Genomic DNA, 19,556 nt, shown 5'->3' on the forward strand with positions numbered 1-19,556 from the left:
TTTCAGAACATCTAGTTAGACTTCCTGCTGTCTCGAAGTTATTTCTTTATCATGTACAACAGTAATCTTTTTTTATACTTTTATATATATACAAAATTAGGTTTTATACTTTGCACTGGAAGGCAAGTGACATAGCTCATTTCATGTTCTCAGATAGAAAGTCTTACATATTTTGCTTTTTCCGACATGAATTCTTGATGGAAGACTCACAAGGTGAAGTTGCTACAGCTTCGTTCATCTGCTTCCTTTGTCTGCTTTATGGATTTCTTGTTTTTGCACTGTACACAATGTTGATGTTGAAAGCTTGCCAAAAGGTTGAGACAAAAGAAGTAAAAGTTAAATAAAAATAAATTAAATAAAATTAATTTTAAAAAAATACATAAAAAATATGAGGGGAAGACATAGGAGGAGCGGCTAAGGTCACTGGGCCTGTTCAGCCTGGAGAAGAGGAGGCAGAGGGGGGACCTCATCGCAGTCTACAGCTTCCTCATGAGGGGGAGTGGAGAGGAAGGTGACCTATTCTCCATTATCACCAGTGATAGGACCCGCGGGAATGGTGTTAAACTGAGGCAGGGGAAGTTTAGGCTGGACATCAGGAAGAGGTTCTTCACCGAGAGGGTGGTCGCACACTGGAACAGGCTCCCCAGGGAAGTAGTCACTGCACCAAGCCTGTCGGAGTTTAAGAAGCGTTTGGACTGTGCACTTAGTCACGTGGTCTAAAATGGGTAGACCTGTGCGGTGCCAGGAGTTGGACTTGATGATCCTTATGGGTCCCTTCCAACTGGGGATATTCTATGATTCTATGAAAAAGCAAGTGTGTCTTTAAAATCTCAGTGAACTATTCTATGATGCAAAGCCATTTTTTATTTTTTTTTTGGTAGCTATTTCACAAATCTTTGTGTTATTCTAGAGAATATTTATCTTGTGTAGTGTGATAGTAGATAACCTGGTTTTATACTGAGTAACTAAAATGCAATGTGGATTGCTGTGTTCTGCTTTGTATTAGAACTGGAAGTATGCTGCATGTATCATACCATCCAGTTACTTAAGCTGAATTATTAAGCTGAATAACCAACAGAACCAACTCAACCAGGTAGCTAGCTGATCAAGGACTGAAACACCCACCAGCTACTGCAGGTACTTTTATTTATTTATTTATTTACAAAAAGCGGCCACTTCATTCCTCATCTTATAAAAACTGTTCCAAAGAGCCTGTGATAAAGGATGTATACAGAAGAATTAGGGAGAGAGCTAACAGTCTTTTGTGACATGACAGTATTTCTATTCTTTTGCTAGCCTTGCCACATTCAGCATTGTTATCCATTGCTCTTGTTCTTTTTTCCTTTTTCTGACACAGTTAATATTCCCTCAGCTACCTACTTAATTGATACATATACTTAGATTGAGTTGCATTTAGCTGTGACAACCAGTACTATATTTCAGGCTTAAAGAATAACTGGTATTCCTAGGATATCATTATCTTTTTTTTCCCAGAAGAGTATTCTATTTCCTAAATACGCTAGAGGAGATGAAACGTGTATACCCACAAATCTTGCCTTGGCTGTAACATGCTTATGTGTATTTAGATATTTTTGGAGCCTGTGGATCAAACAGATTCCTTAGATTCCCTCCCTAACAATTTTCAATCTACTGTTAGAAGACACCATCTTAAGTTCAAGTTAACTAGTAGAAGGAGTAATCTAGATATGTGCATGTTAAATTCTGCCTTTTAAAAGTATTTATTGTCTATATGATTTAAGGCGTGAGCTTAAAAATTCTAGCCTTTACCATTGAAAACAGCAGCTGAAGCAACAACAAAAGACTTGCTGAAGACAATGAATCTTTTAAATCACTTTGTAGTTGCTAGTATATCTTTGTTATTCTCTGTCTAAACATAGTTTCCAGAGATTTAAGACTTCCCTTACATTTTGTAAACATCATACAGAATACTTTCAAGAATTCACAGTGTCATTGAGAGTGTTATTGCCTCACTTGAGGACATTAGTCGATTTGCAAAGTTCAGTGACAAAATAGCTATATTTTAGGTGCTTCCAGGGATGGGATCAGTGCTCAAGAAGTCTGACAAATTAAAGCTGCTAGGCTTTGAATTAGATGTTACAGATGCAAACAAACGAACAAAAACAACCCTCACAATATCCGTACTGCTTCCCCAGTTTCCCCAGTCTTTCTTGTAAGTTCTTCTGTGCTTGTCCGGCTATGACTTCTGTTTATTAGGGTTAAACTACAGTTAGGACTTACTGAAATTAAGTTTACCACATGCTGAATACTGTGTCTTTTGCCAGATCAAAAGCAGACTAAGAAGCAAAATGGCAGAAAATACCTAATATAGAACAGGAGCAACCAGTTTTAATGACTTCTGATCTCTGTTAGTCTTCCTCGAATCACCAGGCAGGCTCAACATATTCTAAATGTATGTGCTCACTCTTAGTCTCATAAACTTGAGACTTTCAGTCTAATATTGCATCTAATTATCCTCCTATCTTTGTTGAAATTTCTCCCTCGTGTTCATCAGTGGTTTAAAATTGATCTGTCAGAACTATCAGTCAAACCTAAGCAATACTTCTGTTCATTGATAACCCGTTCTGTGGTCTGTACCGTCATAATCAAGTGAATAGTTGGCTTTTCCTATTTGCCAGAAGGATGGGAAAGCTCTCCACAATTTCAGTGGGAAGAAATGGTTTAAGAGCCTAGTTATTGTGCTGAAACGGGCTGTGGGGCTATTGACATAAGTCTTATACAAGCTACTGTCTCAAGTGCTCATAAAGAATCAGTAACTCTCATGTCTTTGCAATGTGAATTCAAATATGCAAAGTTTCATGTGCTTGACGGCACATTAAGTTAGGTTGGTACCTGATTAATTCAGCACTATGGATGGGATGTAATCTTAAACTACTTGAGCAACCTTAGATAATAATCCTGAAAGACTGGAAAAATAATTTTTCCTCTTAGAAACCCTGTAAGATAGGGAAGATTTCTGGTGTGAAAGCCACAGTTGGAGAACTGGGTGAGGAGAGGAAGGGGAAGTATGTATGTGCAGATCTAATTTTAGTCCCACGAGGCTATCCCAGGTCTCCCTCCGGTCAGTGGAAAGACATGCTCTCATCTCACAGCACGGGTACGTGCTGTTTGTCCCTTAGCCCTCGGTTTTTGTCATTCTCATTTTTCTTTCTCTGCTCCCTGGGGGATGTTTTTCGTGCTGGGGGACAGGGAATTTCACTCAGCCCTGCAGGCTCAACTGTTAACAGTTATGTCTGTGACACTAACTCAAACAGAAAACAAATTACAAATACAGCCCCCCAGAGCAGCCCCCGCCCCGGTCCATCGCCCTGTTTCCCAGGGTGGGGCCGCTGCACAGGGCTGCGGGGTCGGGCAGGGCTGAGAGCAGGGGAAGGTGTGAGCCCGGCTGTGCTTCCAAGGGAGACGTGACACGGGGGCGCGCGTGGGGCGAGCCGCCCTGGCGGAGCCTCCTCGTCCTCTGGAGCTGCCGGGGTGCGCAGCGCCCCTCCCGGGAGCCCCCCGGTGGCGGAGCCGCGGAGCTCCTCGCCAGGGCACTGCGAGCGGAGCGGCCGCGCCGCGGTGCCTCCCCCCCTCAGCGCCCCCTCAGGGCGCGGCCCCGCGGCCGCCTCGCGCGGCGGAGTGCTGCCCCCCCCCCCAGGCGGCCCGGCAGCATCACGTCATCCCCCGAGCGCAGCGCGCAGGCGCAGCACTGCGGTTCCCGGCCCGGGCCGCCCCCCGGCCCCCCCGGGAGCAGCCGGGGGCCGCCCCCACAATGCCGTGCGGCGCTGCCCGCTCCGCTCCGCCATGGAGGCGGCCGCCGCCGCTGGCGCAGCTGGCGCAGCCCCGCCGCCCGCCGCCGCCCGGCCCCGCAGCCCCTGAGCCCCGCGCACCTCTCGCGCTCCAGCATGAGCGGCGGCGGCGGCGGCTCCTCGGCACCCGGCCGCTTCGCCGACTACTTCGTCATCTGCGGGCTGGACACCGAGACCGGGCTGGAGCCGGACGAGCTCTCCGGTGAGCGGCCGCGGGGCGGGGGGCGGCCGCTAACGGCCGGCAGGGCGGCGGCACGGCGCGGCACGGCACGGCATCCCCGGGCCGGGGGGCTCCGGCTCTCGGCCAGCTCCGCACCGTGCCCCCGCCCGCCCGTGTGCGGCCGCTCTGCGGGGAGCGGCGGGAGCTCGTCCCCAGCCGCTGCCCCTCGGCGGCGGCGCTGGCGGAGCCCCGGGTGCGCGGGGGCGGCGTGCCGTGTCTCCGTGCCTCCGTGCCCGGCTGTGCCTGGGTTGCTGCTGAACACCTCTACCTGCTCAGAAAGGTGCCCGAGTGTGGTGGTGCTGGAAACCTGGCCTAACGCTGCTGCTTAGCTTGGGTATTTGAGCTCAGCACCAGACAAATGACACGCTTGTTTATTTAAATGACTTGCTTTTATAATGTTTTATGAATGTTTTTATTTATTCTTTTTATTCTTTTAAATCTGTCTTAAAAACTGTGAGAATAAATGCTTCTTTCTTGTAGACCGAAATCTACGTTACTTGAGTCATCTCTTACATTGAACTCCTAAATTTTGGCTATGATTGAAACTTTTTTCTTATAATGACTTGAAAGAAAACTTCTTATCTGCTTGTCATGCTGAGGAGGACTTTACCTTCATGCTTTTCTGATGTTAAAATGATTGTAAACTACAGCTTGATGCTTGAGGAGTGAATACAGTGTAATGGGCTGTTCTTTAATGGTACTTTAAATTACAGCATCGATTTAATTTAAGAAGTGCAAGAGAACAGAATGCAGTGTGGTTCCACAGATTTTTATTAATTAAATCATAATTGAACAAAGGTTCTAGATTGAAGACAATTTCTGGTGTTAATTTTGTAATTCATTCACTGTATATGTATTTGTGTAATATAGTGCAAGACACTCGGTCTCTCCACTTGTCTCTACTCTCTCGGAAACTCTACTTGTATAATTAAATTAAAAACAGTGTATTACTTTGAGCAAGCTTTCTAACAATAATCTGGAAGAGAGACCAGTGCCTTTTTTAATATTCTGTTTGAATCTGCAGGTCTGAAGGCTGGAGCATGATGTTCTGTTTTTGTTTTCCCTGTTAAGCACTGCGTCTGTAGTATGTAAAACACTAGCGTGCGAGGTGTCTTGCACTCTGCTTTTCCCCTGTCTCATGGTGTTTGTTGCTTGTGACAAGGTGGGGGACGAGGCGGGTGAACGGGTTTTTGTATTTATTGGGGAGACTGATCTTTGTGTGTGATTTGAGGAACAGGTTAAAAAAGGGAGGGGGGAGCAAGGGGGAGGAGAATAAATTCATGGTAACGTCACAGCAGATGAGCTAGCTGGAATTCCAGTGCATTTTGTTGGATTTGTTGTGTTATTAATAATTCATGGTAGTAGGACTGATAACACTTTCCTTTTTAAACAGCACTTTCCTTTTTAAACAGCATTTTAGGTTATAGCCTCCTCCAGCGCCCACTGCTATAAATGGAAAGAGCCTCTGTTGATTTCAGTGGGTTTCGGGTCAAGCTTTGAAACACTTTGTACTTCCTGGAAGGCTTTCTCCTTTGAATGAAAGGGTTATTGTGTAGTGTTCCCCCTCCATCCCCCTTCTTATTTCTGCGCTGAAAACCAGGTTCCGATTCCTTGCCCTGTTGAAACAATTCTCTTCGCGAGTGCCCATTGTTGGGGGGAGGCTGCAGCCCCTGGGCGGGTGGGCGCAGCGGGTGCCTGGCATGATGTCATCGCCACTGCCAGGGCCCTGGGGATGCCGCTGGCAGACTTTGTTCTCGCTGCCGAACCGAATTGTGTGTTTCAGGTATTCGACCGTGGTATGGATGGTACGGCGTTCCTGCGGACTCGCAAACGAAGCGTGAGAGCACAAATTGATGCTCAGTCTGGCTACTGTGCTTGAAGAAACACTTGTGATGGTGTTTTTCCTTTGTATGTTGGAAGCTTGCTAAATAGCACAGCCATAGTATTTTTTCCCTAAAAAGTTGATCAACTGCTGGAAAATGCCCAGTTGATTATGTATATTTATGTTGGTGAGAAATAACATATTTAGGGCTTTCTAGCTAGCATGAGTTAAAGATGCTCTCTATTGCTAGGGCTTTTTTTCATCCCCAAATTTGTGTGATCTGGCTATCTAGGTGCCCTTTCTTGTTACAGTGATTGTGTTCGTGATGGGTGAGCTGCTAAAACAGGTTTACTACCATCTAGTAAAATTTTTCAGACAAAACCACAGACAAATAACTCCTGATGTGTTGCTCTTATTGAAGCTTCAGCCAGTGGCAGTTTCTGTGCTGGACGAGAGGCGCCGAGGCACGTCTCCAGGTGCTGATGATGTGCCGGAAGCGATGACAGATCTCTTAGGTTCTGTGCAATGGTCTGTTAGAGAAATTTTGCCTTCAGAGGGGAAATGATGAAATACATCAGCTACCAAAATCTTTGGTGTGCTGTATAACTTATAAAGCTGTAATGTTACAAGAAGATTTCTTAATTTAAGTTGAAGACTGTCCTGGAGCGGTCATGACAATAAAGGGGTGCCTTACCTTTCTGCTGGAATCCCTTATGTGTTGACTTGACTAGATGTGATCTGCATGATGGTGAAAATAATACCTGCACTGTATGGAACTGTTGGAATTGTTATTCTACATTCTTTTTCACCAAAGATTTTTTTCCTTTTCCTTGTCTGTGGTGTGTTAGTTTTTAATAATCACTCGTCAATAGAGTTTGTTTATTATGTAGTATTAAAGCTACATAACAGAAAAGGATGAACTCGCTGTTGCATTACACTTATGTGTAAGTGTAGTCTGGGAGTTGCCAGTAGGTAGTGTAAAACTCAAACCCAAGTATCTGGACACTGTTCTAATCCGTGGGTTTCTGTGTTGCACATGCTTCCATATGAATGCCATATTGTGAAGATGGTAATAGTGAATTCAGAAATAACAGTATTACAAAGGAGAAATAGCTAGTAAATGAAAATGCTTATAATCTTTAAAGAAAATATTGATTTAATAATAGGATTGTTTAAAAAAGCAACCAACTATCCAAAAAACACAAAAACAAACCAGGAAACCCCCACCCCATATTATGGAGGATCAAGGCTGGTCATTAGTCTGTCGCTGGCATTTCTTTTTGCCCTTCTTGTCAGTCTGAACAGGTCACTGAAGGTGTGGTCCAAAAAATATTTTATTCAATAGATAAACTCCTGTTTCATTTGCCAAGATCTGTCTCATGGTGCTTCCAATCTGATCATGAGCTTCGTTCTTGAGGGAAGATGAAAATATGTGTTAAGTGAAGCCCTGTGCCCAGGCTGTATCCTTCCCGTAGATACCTTTCACGTGCCCTTTCAGAATCCATAACAGAATTATGTTCATTAATATGAAGTTGTGATACTATTTTAATTATTCTTAGTCTCCCATACCTTTGTTTACATTTTGTTTTCAGTGTTCTTGAGGTAAGGTCTGTGTTTATAGACCATGTATCATAATGGGACCGAACATGAATAATGCCATCCGTGTGCTGGCACACCGGCCCCTTTCTTTGTGCTGCTGTGCGAAATTCTAAGAGAAGATGATGCATGGTGTACAGTATTCACTTAGCTCCACTCAAAATTAACCCAACAAACTGACACTAGAGCAAATGTTTCTCCTCACCAGTAAAATAGAAACGTCTCACCTCATTTCTCAGTCAGGAACTGAAGTGTCATTGTTTTTCTATTTTGCTGCCTTGAGATTTGAAATGGCAACTTATCCTCAGACATTGCCTATTGGTAGGGTTTATTTTAGCAGTACTCTGTATTAATACAAACTTAAAAGTATGGCTATGATGAAATAATTGAGAGCATTTGTCACAAATATAAACCAATACAGATTGCTTCCTATGTCGGAATTGGTACAGCAGCTTCCTTTGTGGCAGTCCATGTAGTATTGCTGTTGTCAGCACCTGTGTTAGTCTGCAAGTTCAACATGCTTAAATAGTTATGGGCTTTTATTTTGTCTGAAAGGTGTTTGTAAGGGGTTGCTAAAGGGAACAAGGAGGAAGAAGAGCAAGCTTAAAGCATCAGATATCTTTCTCTGACTGACAGTTGACCTTTTTTGTATTTCCTCTTTTGGGTATTTTTCTCTGGGAATTAAGACATGACATTTGGGGTTGGAGTCAGCTGTGGTTCTTGCAGTGAAGCTCTTTTGCAATACTGTTTGTTCCTTGGGAAAACGTCATGTGAGTACATTTTGCTGTGGTAGTAAGTACCAACACTCACTGCAGAAGTAAACTGCATTGGTAGGAGCCACTGCTTGATTTCTTCAAAGGCTGATTTTGTTTGTTTGTTTTTGTTCTGTTTTTCTGTCTTTGTCCTTAATATGGCTGGTGTCAGTGCAAGCCTCCCACAGCTCCCTAACAGTGTGCCTTCTTCCTTGCGGATTCCTTCTGAGGGTGAGAGGAAGGGTTTTCAGCTTTTTTGCTTCTTTGAGGCTGCTTAACCAAGGTGTTGGTGCTGGGGGGACCTCCCCGGTAGCACCAAGGCTGAGACCACACGCTGTGTTCACACCGGTCACTAGGGATGGGCAGTAGATGGCAACAACTTTTGGCTGGACTTACACTGGCACATGTATAATGTTTTAATCCAGATAATAGTTTGTTCCACTGCCCCTGCCCCCTCTATCTTTTCCCAAGAAGCCTGAGTTGTTTGCCGTGTTTGAGTGCCAAAAAGATCTTTTGTCTCTTTGGGAACTGAGGCAGACGTGCTAGGGTAGCTGATATGGAGAAAAAAGAATGGGAGAGCTGATGTAAGGGAGAAGCAGCTGTGCTTTGCTACACTACAATTGAAGCCACAGTTTATTAGGTGGTGTTTCTGTAATACCAATCTTGTGGTTATCACATCTGTGTTTTAGGTTAAACTGGGCTGTGTGCTGTATAAAATCATCTCTCCCCAAACCCTGGAATCCTTCGTTCTCCCACCCTCCAGTTACAGATTCAGCTTATTTGTAAGGGTCTTAGGTATGGTGGGGAGGAGTGGAAAAGTTACTGGTTTTGTTCCTAAGTTGCGAATAGACTAGTGATGCTAAAAGTGCATCTAAATAATTTAGTTTACAAGTCTGATTTTGAAGCCTTTTTTAAAAAGTCACATGAGTTTCACATCCTTAAAGCAAGGCAACAAAGATGGGTTGGATTTTTTCGGTCCTTTCCCCTGCCCCCCCGCCGCCCCCAGTTTCTTCTGCAAAAGAGAAACTATACAAAAAAGCCTCTTAAATGGATTACTTGGGAAATACTGCCACTTGCAAATAACAAAGGACTTTTTTTTTTTTATAAATCTTAAAATTATTGATCTTGTAGTTACAAAATCCTACAACAGTGTGGTTTTTTTTCCTGCCTTTTCAGTTAGTGATGTCCTATTTGAGTGTTCTTGGTAATGACTTCTCATACGTATCTTTTGAATTCCTTCTGATCTGCAGGGCTCGCGTAGCAGAAATAATGCATGTGAAGTGACGATGTCAGAAGCAATTACTTATTGATGTATGTTGTGCAGTAATTGTTCTCTCTGAATTTCTTGACAAGCCTTTTTGGATTTGTGGTTTGTAGTCAAGTTTGCAGTGAACTGGAACGTTAATCCTGAGAGTCTTAAAATATTATTGCACAGAAATTATGAAGCATTCCAACACAAAGTGATAAATGATGAAAAATGTACTTGGGGTACTTCTGCTAAAGGCTAATTTCTCAGTATTTCCAGGAAAATGCTACCTTGCTTATGGTTTGATTGGCAAGAGACCTTTAGTTTCAAACTTTTCTGTAAAAGTGTGTAATATTGCTTTATTTACTTATTTTTACTGATCCTATGATCTGCCACAGTCAGGTACGATATGTACGTTTGTATGGAGTCGTTTACATATTAGTACTGAAGCATCTTAGAAAGAAACTGTATTGCTTTTCATGAATAAGTGATCTGCAGTCAGATAACATGACGGTCCTAAGTGACCTTTTCATTTTCAGATAGAGCAATGTTTTAATGTTTAACTGAGTGAGGAAACAGGGTTGGTTTCACAGACAAATTTTCTTTCAGCATGACTTCAAGTGACTTTAGAAAAGTCTTCTTGCAGCTGTAGTTGCTGCTCTTTGTATTTACAATTGTACTCTGTGTTGCAGAAAGATGTGGGCAGGGATCCTGAGGTTTCCTCAGTGTACTTGTCTGTGTATTGCTTCTGTCCTCTACAAACATATTTTTCATGAACTATTCTACTATTTGCATGTATTACTTATTCCTCCTTAACTTGCTACTTTCAGCAGACTCCCTTACCACTGTTATCTCCCAAGTTTGCTTCCCAAGCCCAGAACTACCTTACAGAGCTGTCATCAGCATTACCTTGGGGAAAAGTCCCTTAATTTAACAAGGTCAGTGCCAGCTCTAACCAGCATAAGAATGTCATGTCCCTTTCTGGCTCTTTTATGTGTGTGGCCTGAGACTGAAATCTGAGAGACCTCATTCTACACTTTCACTGAAGGCTGGTAACATTTCTGTTTAGACGCATCTCAGTCTTTCTGAGAATGAATCTGGCAGACATCTTATGGCAGCCAGGCAAATCCAGCTGTAGGCTGTTGTGGTCTCCCATCCCCTGGCCTTTCTGTGCTTCTGCCTCCTTCCCTTGCATGAGGGCAGGCTAGTCCTGTTGGACGTGGTTCAGTGAAGCACCGGGTCCAGGGGGCATCATGCCTTGGAGGGAGGAAAGAGGTTGGTAATGCACAGCCATCGACTGAACTGGCATAGGTGCTGTCAAACACAGCTCCACCAGGGACTTCTTCAGGCTGAAATCCATGTGAGCAGTCTGCAGGACCTGACCTCACCTCTCAGGGTTTCATGATCCAGAGGGCGAGAGTGAGGTTGCTTTTAAATACTGCCCGTTTATTGTGTGCACTGAGCATTAGGTAGGTGTCACAGTGTTCACGTGCCCCATGAACTAGAATTTCCTCCACACGGGTCTGTCCTTGCACACGTTAGATTAGTAGCCTTGAGAATGGCTGCCATGTTACAGGTGAGGCCTAATCTTGGCTTGGAAAATTAAAGAATCTGGACATAGCCACTGAGTGAGGTGGTATGAGGATTCTTTAGATAATTCATTCCATGAACAGGCCAGAGTTGATCATGTGTGGGTGACAGTGTGCTCTCTGGGAAGTACTTATGTGGGGGTGTTTTTTTTTTTTTTTTTAGAGGGGGAGGTCATGGTGTTTTTTTCAGTCTGTCTGTTTTAGATTTTGTGTTTTTTCTTTCCCCTTTCCTTCATATAATGTCTTCCACAATGAAAAAAGATATATAACACAATGTTTTTCTTTCTTGAAGCTCAACCACAGAAGGCATTTAACTCAAACTCTTGGTTCTGTGGAACCACAAACAGTCTTTGCTCCTGACTCTGAACACAGGGGTGATACACAGAAGGAGCTAACTCGGACCTGTGACTTGTGTTTTTAGGACTGAATACAAGCACTGGACTTTGTTCTTCCTCTTACTTCTGGTCAGATTTTCATATTGAAAACTTTTTTTTTTTTTTCCGGACATGAATCTTTCTTCTTGTGAAGAAGAAAGGTGAGCTTGTTGTGGTACATACGAAAGAAAAGAAAACTTGAGAGAAATGATTGATGAGACGATAAGGAAAAATATAGCTAGAGCTAGGATGAACTTCAGAGTTTGTCGTATACCTAGACCAGACTGTTAGCACATCTGATTAAATTTGTGCTTTTTTTAAAAAAATAAACTCTATTAAAACAATGTAAACTCCTCAAAATCAAGCAAGTAGATTACTTTCTCACAGGGCATTTTGTTTTGGGTCCTTAAGGCAGGTTACTGCAAAACAGTTAGGTTACTGCAAAACAGTTTTCCAAGGCTTGATAGGAAAGTGAGGCTGGACTTCCTGTACTTGCTGATCAGTGTACATCATTGGAACAGCTTTAAAATCTGCAGGAAAGGCTTAATTTGTATTTTTGAAATATTTTTTTTCCTCTTCAGTGCGAAATCTCAATGGTACTCTGGAAGAAAATAAGTGTTGGTGAAAGGAATGGAGAGGTGCTTTGGTAATAACATTCAGTCCTTGTGCTTTTACATAGGCATCCTCCCATCAGTCCTCTGATCTGAAGGGCAGTGAGCATGTAAAAAGTGCAGACATTAACTCACTGGGACACTTCAGTGTAGAAGGAGATGCACGGTGTTTCGTGACGGTTGGCTGAGATGGTCTGTGCTTCTGTTTGCTCAGGGTTTTCTGAAGTAGGTCCACTGGGTCTGCCAACTTTGGAAGGGCATGAGGGGAACAGCTGATTTCTATATTAAATATATTTAAAATATGCTCATCTCCATATCTGTTTTATATTTCTAGTACATGTAAAAGAATTCTGTTCTGAGGATAGGCCACTCTTTTTGTTTCTTAGTGTCTTCTTTTGCAAGTATTTCAGATTTGTTCTGTCAAAGACATGTACTCGCCCTGCTCCCTGCTGTGGCTGACAACATGCCTGTCATTGTGATTTTGAATGCTGCTTCTGTTGTTTAGTTGAAAACAGAGCCAAATATCTTTTTGTTATTTTTGCTGTGACTAAAGCAGAAAAAGAAAGCCTTGTAAAAACAATTCTGTTTTTAAGAGTACTTTTGAAAATTTGTATCAGGCAGTCTTGGGTTAAATACATTGTGTCCATCTGCTATCCTGCGTACAGAGTAGTGAAAGAAAATAAATGGGCTTGGGATGTTTTTAAACACGTAAGCTTGTTTGTTTTCTAAAAAGCTGCATTAGATTCTTGATGGCTTCCTTTGCCCCTTCCCTGCCCCACCTCTTTCCACCTTCCTTAAAACTGTACCAGAAAACTAAAATCAAAAGCTTTTGGTTTCCTGACCTTGCAGTCACAGAATGCAGATGTTGTCAGCTGTTGTTCTGTGGTACATTCAAATTGCTGTTGCAGTTTTGAAACTATTCCAGAATATGTGTGGCAATGTGTTTTGTTATCAACTAGATGAATACAGAGTTAAACGATAAATAGATACCTGTTCATTTCTTTATTCTCATTTGTCATAGAAGGCTTAGAAGAATTTGCACCATTGAAGCAATGGATGGTCAAGATATCATTGGTATCTAGTGGAATTTACACCAAATATCCAGTTACACTGTGAAATTAACTCATATTTTTTTTATTTCAGTTCACAGTGAGGTTCTTCGTATCACAATTGTTGAAAATAGGAAAAGCAAAAGAAAAAAAGAAAACATCAGGGTCTTTTACAGTCAACAGATTAGAGTTAACCTGTCTTTTTGTCCTTCTCATATTTGTAGTGGCTGCAAGAGGAAGGATTATATTCTCCACTGAATGTTAAAATATACGTTGTGTACTGAAAGGAACATGTTCTCATGGGATTGGAATAAAGGATTGTTAGAAGCAAGCTTGCATTACTCAGTTGACAAACAGGTCAAAAATAAATTGGGGCCTTTCATCGCACTGGTTATTTTCATCCTCTTCTCTCTGCTTCCTCTAAAGAAAATCTTTTGACTTTTACAGATGAAGGATGGCACTCCACCCAACATACAATTCAGTTACGCTTAAGTATAGGGCGGTGTGTCCCTAACACGTTTTCCTACCTTTGTTTTAGAAAGGTAGGCAGTGGACTTCCTTTGCCTTTGAGTTCTTTTGTCAGTGAAAGTAGAACAGTAACTTGCCTAACGAAGTCTTTAGAGAAAGCCACAGATGTGAGAGTCATAGGTTGTGGATTTGTTACAAATCCCATGGAATGACAGCCATTAGAGACAGTTGACAAAAGTCCTGATTCACTACATACAGTGGATGAAACCCCTGATGTCAGTTGCTAAGACAGCAGTTCTGCAAGAAAACGAATGTGATACTGAAGAATATGAATTTTCTGATATGAATAATCTGACCCACTTTCAAGACTGCTGAAGTTCCAATTCAAGCAACAAATGAACTGGTGGAACCACCACTTCAGCTTGCACTGTGCCTGATGGTCTTGCCAGCAGTGGGGAGAGGAGAGGATAGAACTGCAGGACAGCGGGTTAATGAGTTTCAGCATAAAAGTGAAGAATTCATTTTGGTGTGTATTCAAGGAGGAGGTTCCCTCGGAAAGGGAACCCTCTCTAATGAGAAATACGTACAGTTCTGCCTAAGGAGAAGGAGCTGGGAGGAAGGAAGCAAGTCATGGTCTGAAGGCAGTTCTCTGTTGATGGAGTGACTGCTTACGGATCTGGCAGCTGTAGTTTTCCTTGAATCATAGTTTTTACTTCAAGAATTCTTGTTTAATGAATTTCTTACCTTAATCTGCCAAACCGAGTGTTTCCTATGTTGTAATTTATTTGCAGTTATATATGGCTTAACAGTTGTTTAAAAAGGAATCAGATAAATGTACTGCTTATTTTCATTTTTTTTAAGTGAACTTTGGCTAATTATTGGAATATTAATAGCTCTCTAGCTATGCATTTAAATGACTTTTCTTTAATATTAGAATATGGGGTTCTGAAAAATCTTTCCTGTGATAGAAAGCATCCCTTTCTGTCTTTCTGAGAGCATATCTTAGAATGGCTGGTTTCTGTATAGCATGCTTTTCATTCCAGTGCCGTTTGCAAGGTAGCATCTCTAAAGTCCAGCCACTTCTAGGAATAAATTAGAATGTCATTGCTCTCCAGACGTTTGGCTCAGTTGTGGTTTTTTTTTTTTTTTGCTTTTGGTTTCTTCTTTGTTTTTTAAGGACTAGAGTGGTTCAATGAGATTACTATCCCATTTCACATCTGTTATGATGAAGGCCATCAAATTTAATCATTTGTTTGGTTATCCCATTTTTTCTCTTAAGACTTGAAAATAGAATATTTGACTGTTTTTATTGGCAATTAGAAATGTGGTGAGTGTTATTTTTAACACATCTGCTTTGGCTTTAGTTTTAAGACATTGGTTCTTGGCATGACTGTTTATCCATGTCTAGAGACATCTTTATCACCTGTATTTTATGGTGTAACCAGGTCAACTGTTGGTCATCTGACAGTTTGGCTAATAAAGAAGTCATTAGATCTCCCAAGGTACATGCGACCTCTTCTCTCCAGTGTTGTCATCCTCCACTCTCTCCAACCTTCTCCTAATTTTTCTCATTTGCTCCACTCGTTCATAATTTCTACAGTGTGGAAAATATGCACACTACCTGTTTTGCCAGCCAACTATTTTTGTTTAGACTTGGACCATGGATTTTAGAGCTGGAGTGATTTTATGTTCAGTAAACGTAATTTTTAAGGATCACATTCTTTCCACAAAATTATTTATCTTCATATCTAGACATATAAACAAGACACTCATTTTAGTGGCATCAGGAATTGTATGTACAACCTCTGTATGCTGGAAAAAATTTCATGTGAATGTGTCCTTATGTGGAAAATATAACCATAATGTTTTGATTACATACTATCTCTAATATCACTTTCCATTCAAAGGTATAATGTATGCAATAAAAATACACCAAAACTGAATGAATGGAATGAATAGCAGGCTATGTCATGGGAATTTAAAGAAATAAACTGCTTGGCAGGGTGAAAGCAACAAACCACTTAATCAGGATTGGTAGAGCTTTCTGGATTTCTTTGTTTTATAATTATCTTGAGCAGATCAGCGTGCTCGGTGAACAAATGAAGGTGGCAGTATTAATGATTCTTTAAAATCAGTGTTCCATGACCATTCAGATCTTTTGTCAGGCACTTGTGGTAACTAGGATAGCTGCTTCTGCTTTATTGTCAGAGCGGGAAGACTGAGCCAGATTCTACCCCTCAGATTACTGTTCAAAGGCTTTTCCAGCCAAGTTGCAGGGAGATATTCCTGTATAGTTCTTAGTCTTGCATATATTTTAGAGTTGTAGCACTGCAGTCATTTTCTAAAACTAAAACCAAGTAATGAATTGATAGCATATATAAAAGCTTTGATTTTTCAATTAAAAAGACAAAAACATATCTTTGTTTGCGAAATATCCCTAGTATTTTTTTGTCCAGTTTGTGCTTTCTAAGTAAGGACAATTTAAGCCAGACGGCACTGTTCTGTACTAGACAGTTGTATTGTGGGAATGGAAATTTTGCATGGCAGGGTGTGGGCTACAAAGAAGGACGATTGATGTAGTGAAGAGAAGAAAATAGGGGAGGGTTAGAAGCAACCTTAGAAAGAAATCAGCTCCTCAGTAGGGAAAATTAAACTGTTAGAATCATGTAAAGGTTTCCTTGGGAACTTGCGTTAGAAATTTGCAAGCAATCCATCTGAACATGTATTGCTTCTGTTGCCATAAGCTACCTGAAAAGATGTGTATGATTGACAGGCAGGGCTTGGATTTATGGTGTATGTGTTAAGAGTTTCAGTACAGCTGTAGCTTATTTTGTGACCACACACGAAGGTTTGACAGGAAATATCTTTACACATGGTTACATGAGATGGTTACATGAGATGAATAACAGTGACAGCAGCCATGAATTGTCCTCCCAGTTCTGTAAACATAATATTGCAAATGGCATAGTCAAAGAGGAGGAGAAAGGAGCGAGAGGTGTGTTTGTGGTGGTAGGATTTTAAGTCTGAATTCCCAGCCATTCAGAGGGGGCTTGTCTTCCTTTTTGTTTTTATTGAGAACTCAATATTTCATCGTTTTCACTTACAATTACAAGTTTCAACTGAAAAGTATATTTACGGTTTATATATTGGGAGGAAGTCATGAGTAATTGAGCATACAAGTTGCATAACCACTTTTCTTATTACTTTGTTGGGAGGACCTTTCTCTTTTCCTTAGGAGTGCGAAGGTAACGAATTGGATTTTTTTTTTTTTTCAGAGTAAATCAGGAAAGGGTAGAAGACCTTTGGGATTCACTCCTCTTTTTACCCCACCTCAAAGCTGAGGAAAGCTTGATAGATAGCATTCTTCAATAACCAGCAAGATGCTATGCTTCACTCTAGTTTCTGTAACTTTTTTCCCCCTGTGTAATCTTGTAGAAAAGTTGTTTACATTGACAGAGATAGTTGTATGCAGGTACTTTCAAAGCAATGCTGTATCCCACAGATTAGGAACTCCACGTAGTATGTCTGTTTTTGAGTTTGTAAGCCCAACTTCTGATCAGCCCAAGACAGGCACTGCTGTCTTCCGCTTGCAGGTGGAGCAGCAAGAAAAGTCACAGGTAAGAGCAAGGTGGAGCATAAAAACGAGCCGGAGGCTGCCTGCATATGCTGTAAATCTACATTGTGATATGGCTTACGTTCAGCATTAGGTGTCTTACTAAAATACCACTCAGTAAGATCACAGTATCACAGTATCACAGATTTCTAGGTTGGAAGAGACCTCAAGATCATCGAGTCCAACCTCCGACCTAACACTAAGTACTCCACTAAACCATATCGCTAAGCTCTACATCTAAACGTCTTTTAAAGACCTCCAGGGATGGTGACTCCACCACCTCCCTGGGCAGCCCGTTCCAATGCTTAATAACCCTTTCGGTAAAGAAGTACTTCCTAACATCCAACCTAAAACTGCGCTGTCGCAACTTTCGCCCATTCCCCCTCGTCCTGTCACCAGGCACGTAGGAGAACAGACCAACCTCCACCTCTTTACAGCCTCCTTTAAGGTACCTGTAGAGAGCGATGAGGTCGCGCCTGAGCCTCCTCTTCTCCAGGCTGAACAACCCCAGCTCCCTCAGCCGCTCCTCGTAAGACTTGTTCTCCAGACCCCTCACCAGCTTGGTCGCCCTTCTCTGGACTCGCTCGAGCACCTCAATGTCCTTCCTGTAACGAGGGGCCCAAAACTGAACACAGTGCTCGAGGTGCGGCCTCACCAGAGCCGAGTACAGGGGGACAATCACGTCCCTAGCCCTGCTGGCCACACTGTTTGTTACGCAGGCCAGGATGCTGTTGGCCTTCTTGGCCACCTGGGCACACTGCTGGCTCATATTCAGCCGGCTATCAACCAATACTCCCAGGTCCTGATGAGATGGTGATTGTTAGCTCAACTGTACAATACCCTGCATGTGTGCATTAGCTTTTTTAATGCGCTTGTAATTAGGAAGCCTGAATTACGGATGCATAAGCCAGAATCATTTAAAGAGAGGAACCTTATGAAAAGCAGGATTTGATGGTAGTAGTCCTTTAATAGAGTTCAAGTTCTCACACTTAGGACATTCTGAAAATTGTAGGATACATCATATTTTTATTGGTTTATATTCTGTTACATCTTAATTTTCTCAGTTCTAGAATAAAACTTGTCCATTTTTGATGTTTCTCCTCCTGCATTTGTTAAAACCTTTCTTCAGAGTTTTCATCAAAACCCTTTCAATGAGTACTAAATTAATCAGATCTCTAATTTATAAAGAGATGGATCTTGAAACCTTTATTTATTTTTGCCTTCTGGAGATTTGCTGAACTTGGTGTTTTGCTGGAGCAAGGATTGTGTGTGAGAAGCTTCTAACTGCTCATAAATTTAGGAATTAAGGGTTAATTGCATATGGACACTGGGTATAAGCAAATACTGTTTGTATTTTTTTCTCCTGTCTTTTGATGGATGTCTAGTGATAAGCACTAGGTGGTCAGTGGAAGAGATGAAAGGGGAGGCAATGGACCCGCAGGTGCTCAGGTTCTTACTGGTTGTAATGGCAAGAGAATAGTCTAGTCAGCGTCCTGGAGTTGCACAGATCCGCTTTCTGTTCCTGGGTTGAACTTTGCAGGTGTCAGTGAGCTCTCACTTGAGATTCCCTGCCCCATCAGTATCTTCTGAATTCAGCCTTGCTTGATCTGAAGGTCTGGTGGTTTGCTGTGTTACAAGCATTGAGGTTCTAACAAAAAGAGAGAGCTAATAAATTAAAAATTGTGCTGATGTGCAAAAGATGATGAGCATCATGCAAAAGTCAACAAGACAGATACGAAACCAGGAAAGAAGTGAAGTATAGAGGCTCTCTGACAAGAGCTGTGCTGTGCAGTAGCTGAATTGTTTGATCAAATGCAGGAAGGCATGTATGCTTCTGTCTGGATGTTGGTGGTGTTTTTCTGTGACCAGAAAGTAACAGCATCATCATATACTTTGCACTATTGATCATCCTAATGAGAAGGTCTTTAAGTCACAAATTGTTTTTTTTTTTTTTTTGAAAATGTGTGATCTTGCACATGGGTGAATCCAGGAATTGTGATGTGTGCTTTCCAAGATCATGAGAAAACTTGACGTTCAGATTTGTTCCTTACATATGGGCAGAGGGGGAACAAACCAGCTTAGTAAATGTCTGAGGTTTTTCCTCAGCTATTTAAAAAAAAAAAAAAAAAAAAAAAGCTGACATTACATCATGTGCACAGATGTAAATATAGAAAACAAGTAGGTGTGTTAAACCTCCTGACTTATTTTTTAAAACCTCTTTTACAGAGGATTCTCTTTACCAAGTGTATGCGTCAGTGAGTAGAGATGTGATGTGATGTGATGTTCTCTTCTTTCTCCTTCTGGGAGATTGGAAGTTTCTTTAAATCCTTATTTTCATCTTCTAAGGTTTTTAGCTCTTGTGTAAGTGTTGTTATTAAATGTTTTCTGT

General features: G+C 41.7%; 1 protein-coding gene across 3 annotated transcripts in view; it reads left to right on the top strand.

Moving 5' to 3' along the window:
* The first annotated feature begins 3,772 nt into the window (after window positions 1–3,772).
* DENND5A (DENN domain containing 5A) overlaps window positions 3,773–19,556 on the top strand; it is a 62,853-nt gene continuing 47,069 nt past the window's right edge. Inside the window, exon 1 of one of the 3 annotated variants that reach the window (XM_083839928.1) lies at window positions 3,773–4,029. In XM_083839928.1, coding sequence (XP_083696054.1) covers window positions 3,924–4,029 — 106 coding nt within the window. In that variant the 5' untranslated portion in view covers window positions 3,773–3,923. The remainder of the gene's footprint in view (window positions 4,030–19,556) is intronic. The other 2 variants (XM_083839926.1, XM_083839927.1) reach the window with 2 other exon arrangements.

The sequence above is a fragment of the Anser anser genome, assembly GCF_964211835.1.
Source record: "Anser anser genome assembly, chromosome: 5".
NCBI lineage: Eukaryota > Metazoa > Chordata > Aves > Anseriformes > Anatidae > Anser > Anser anser.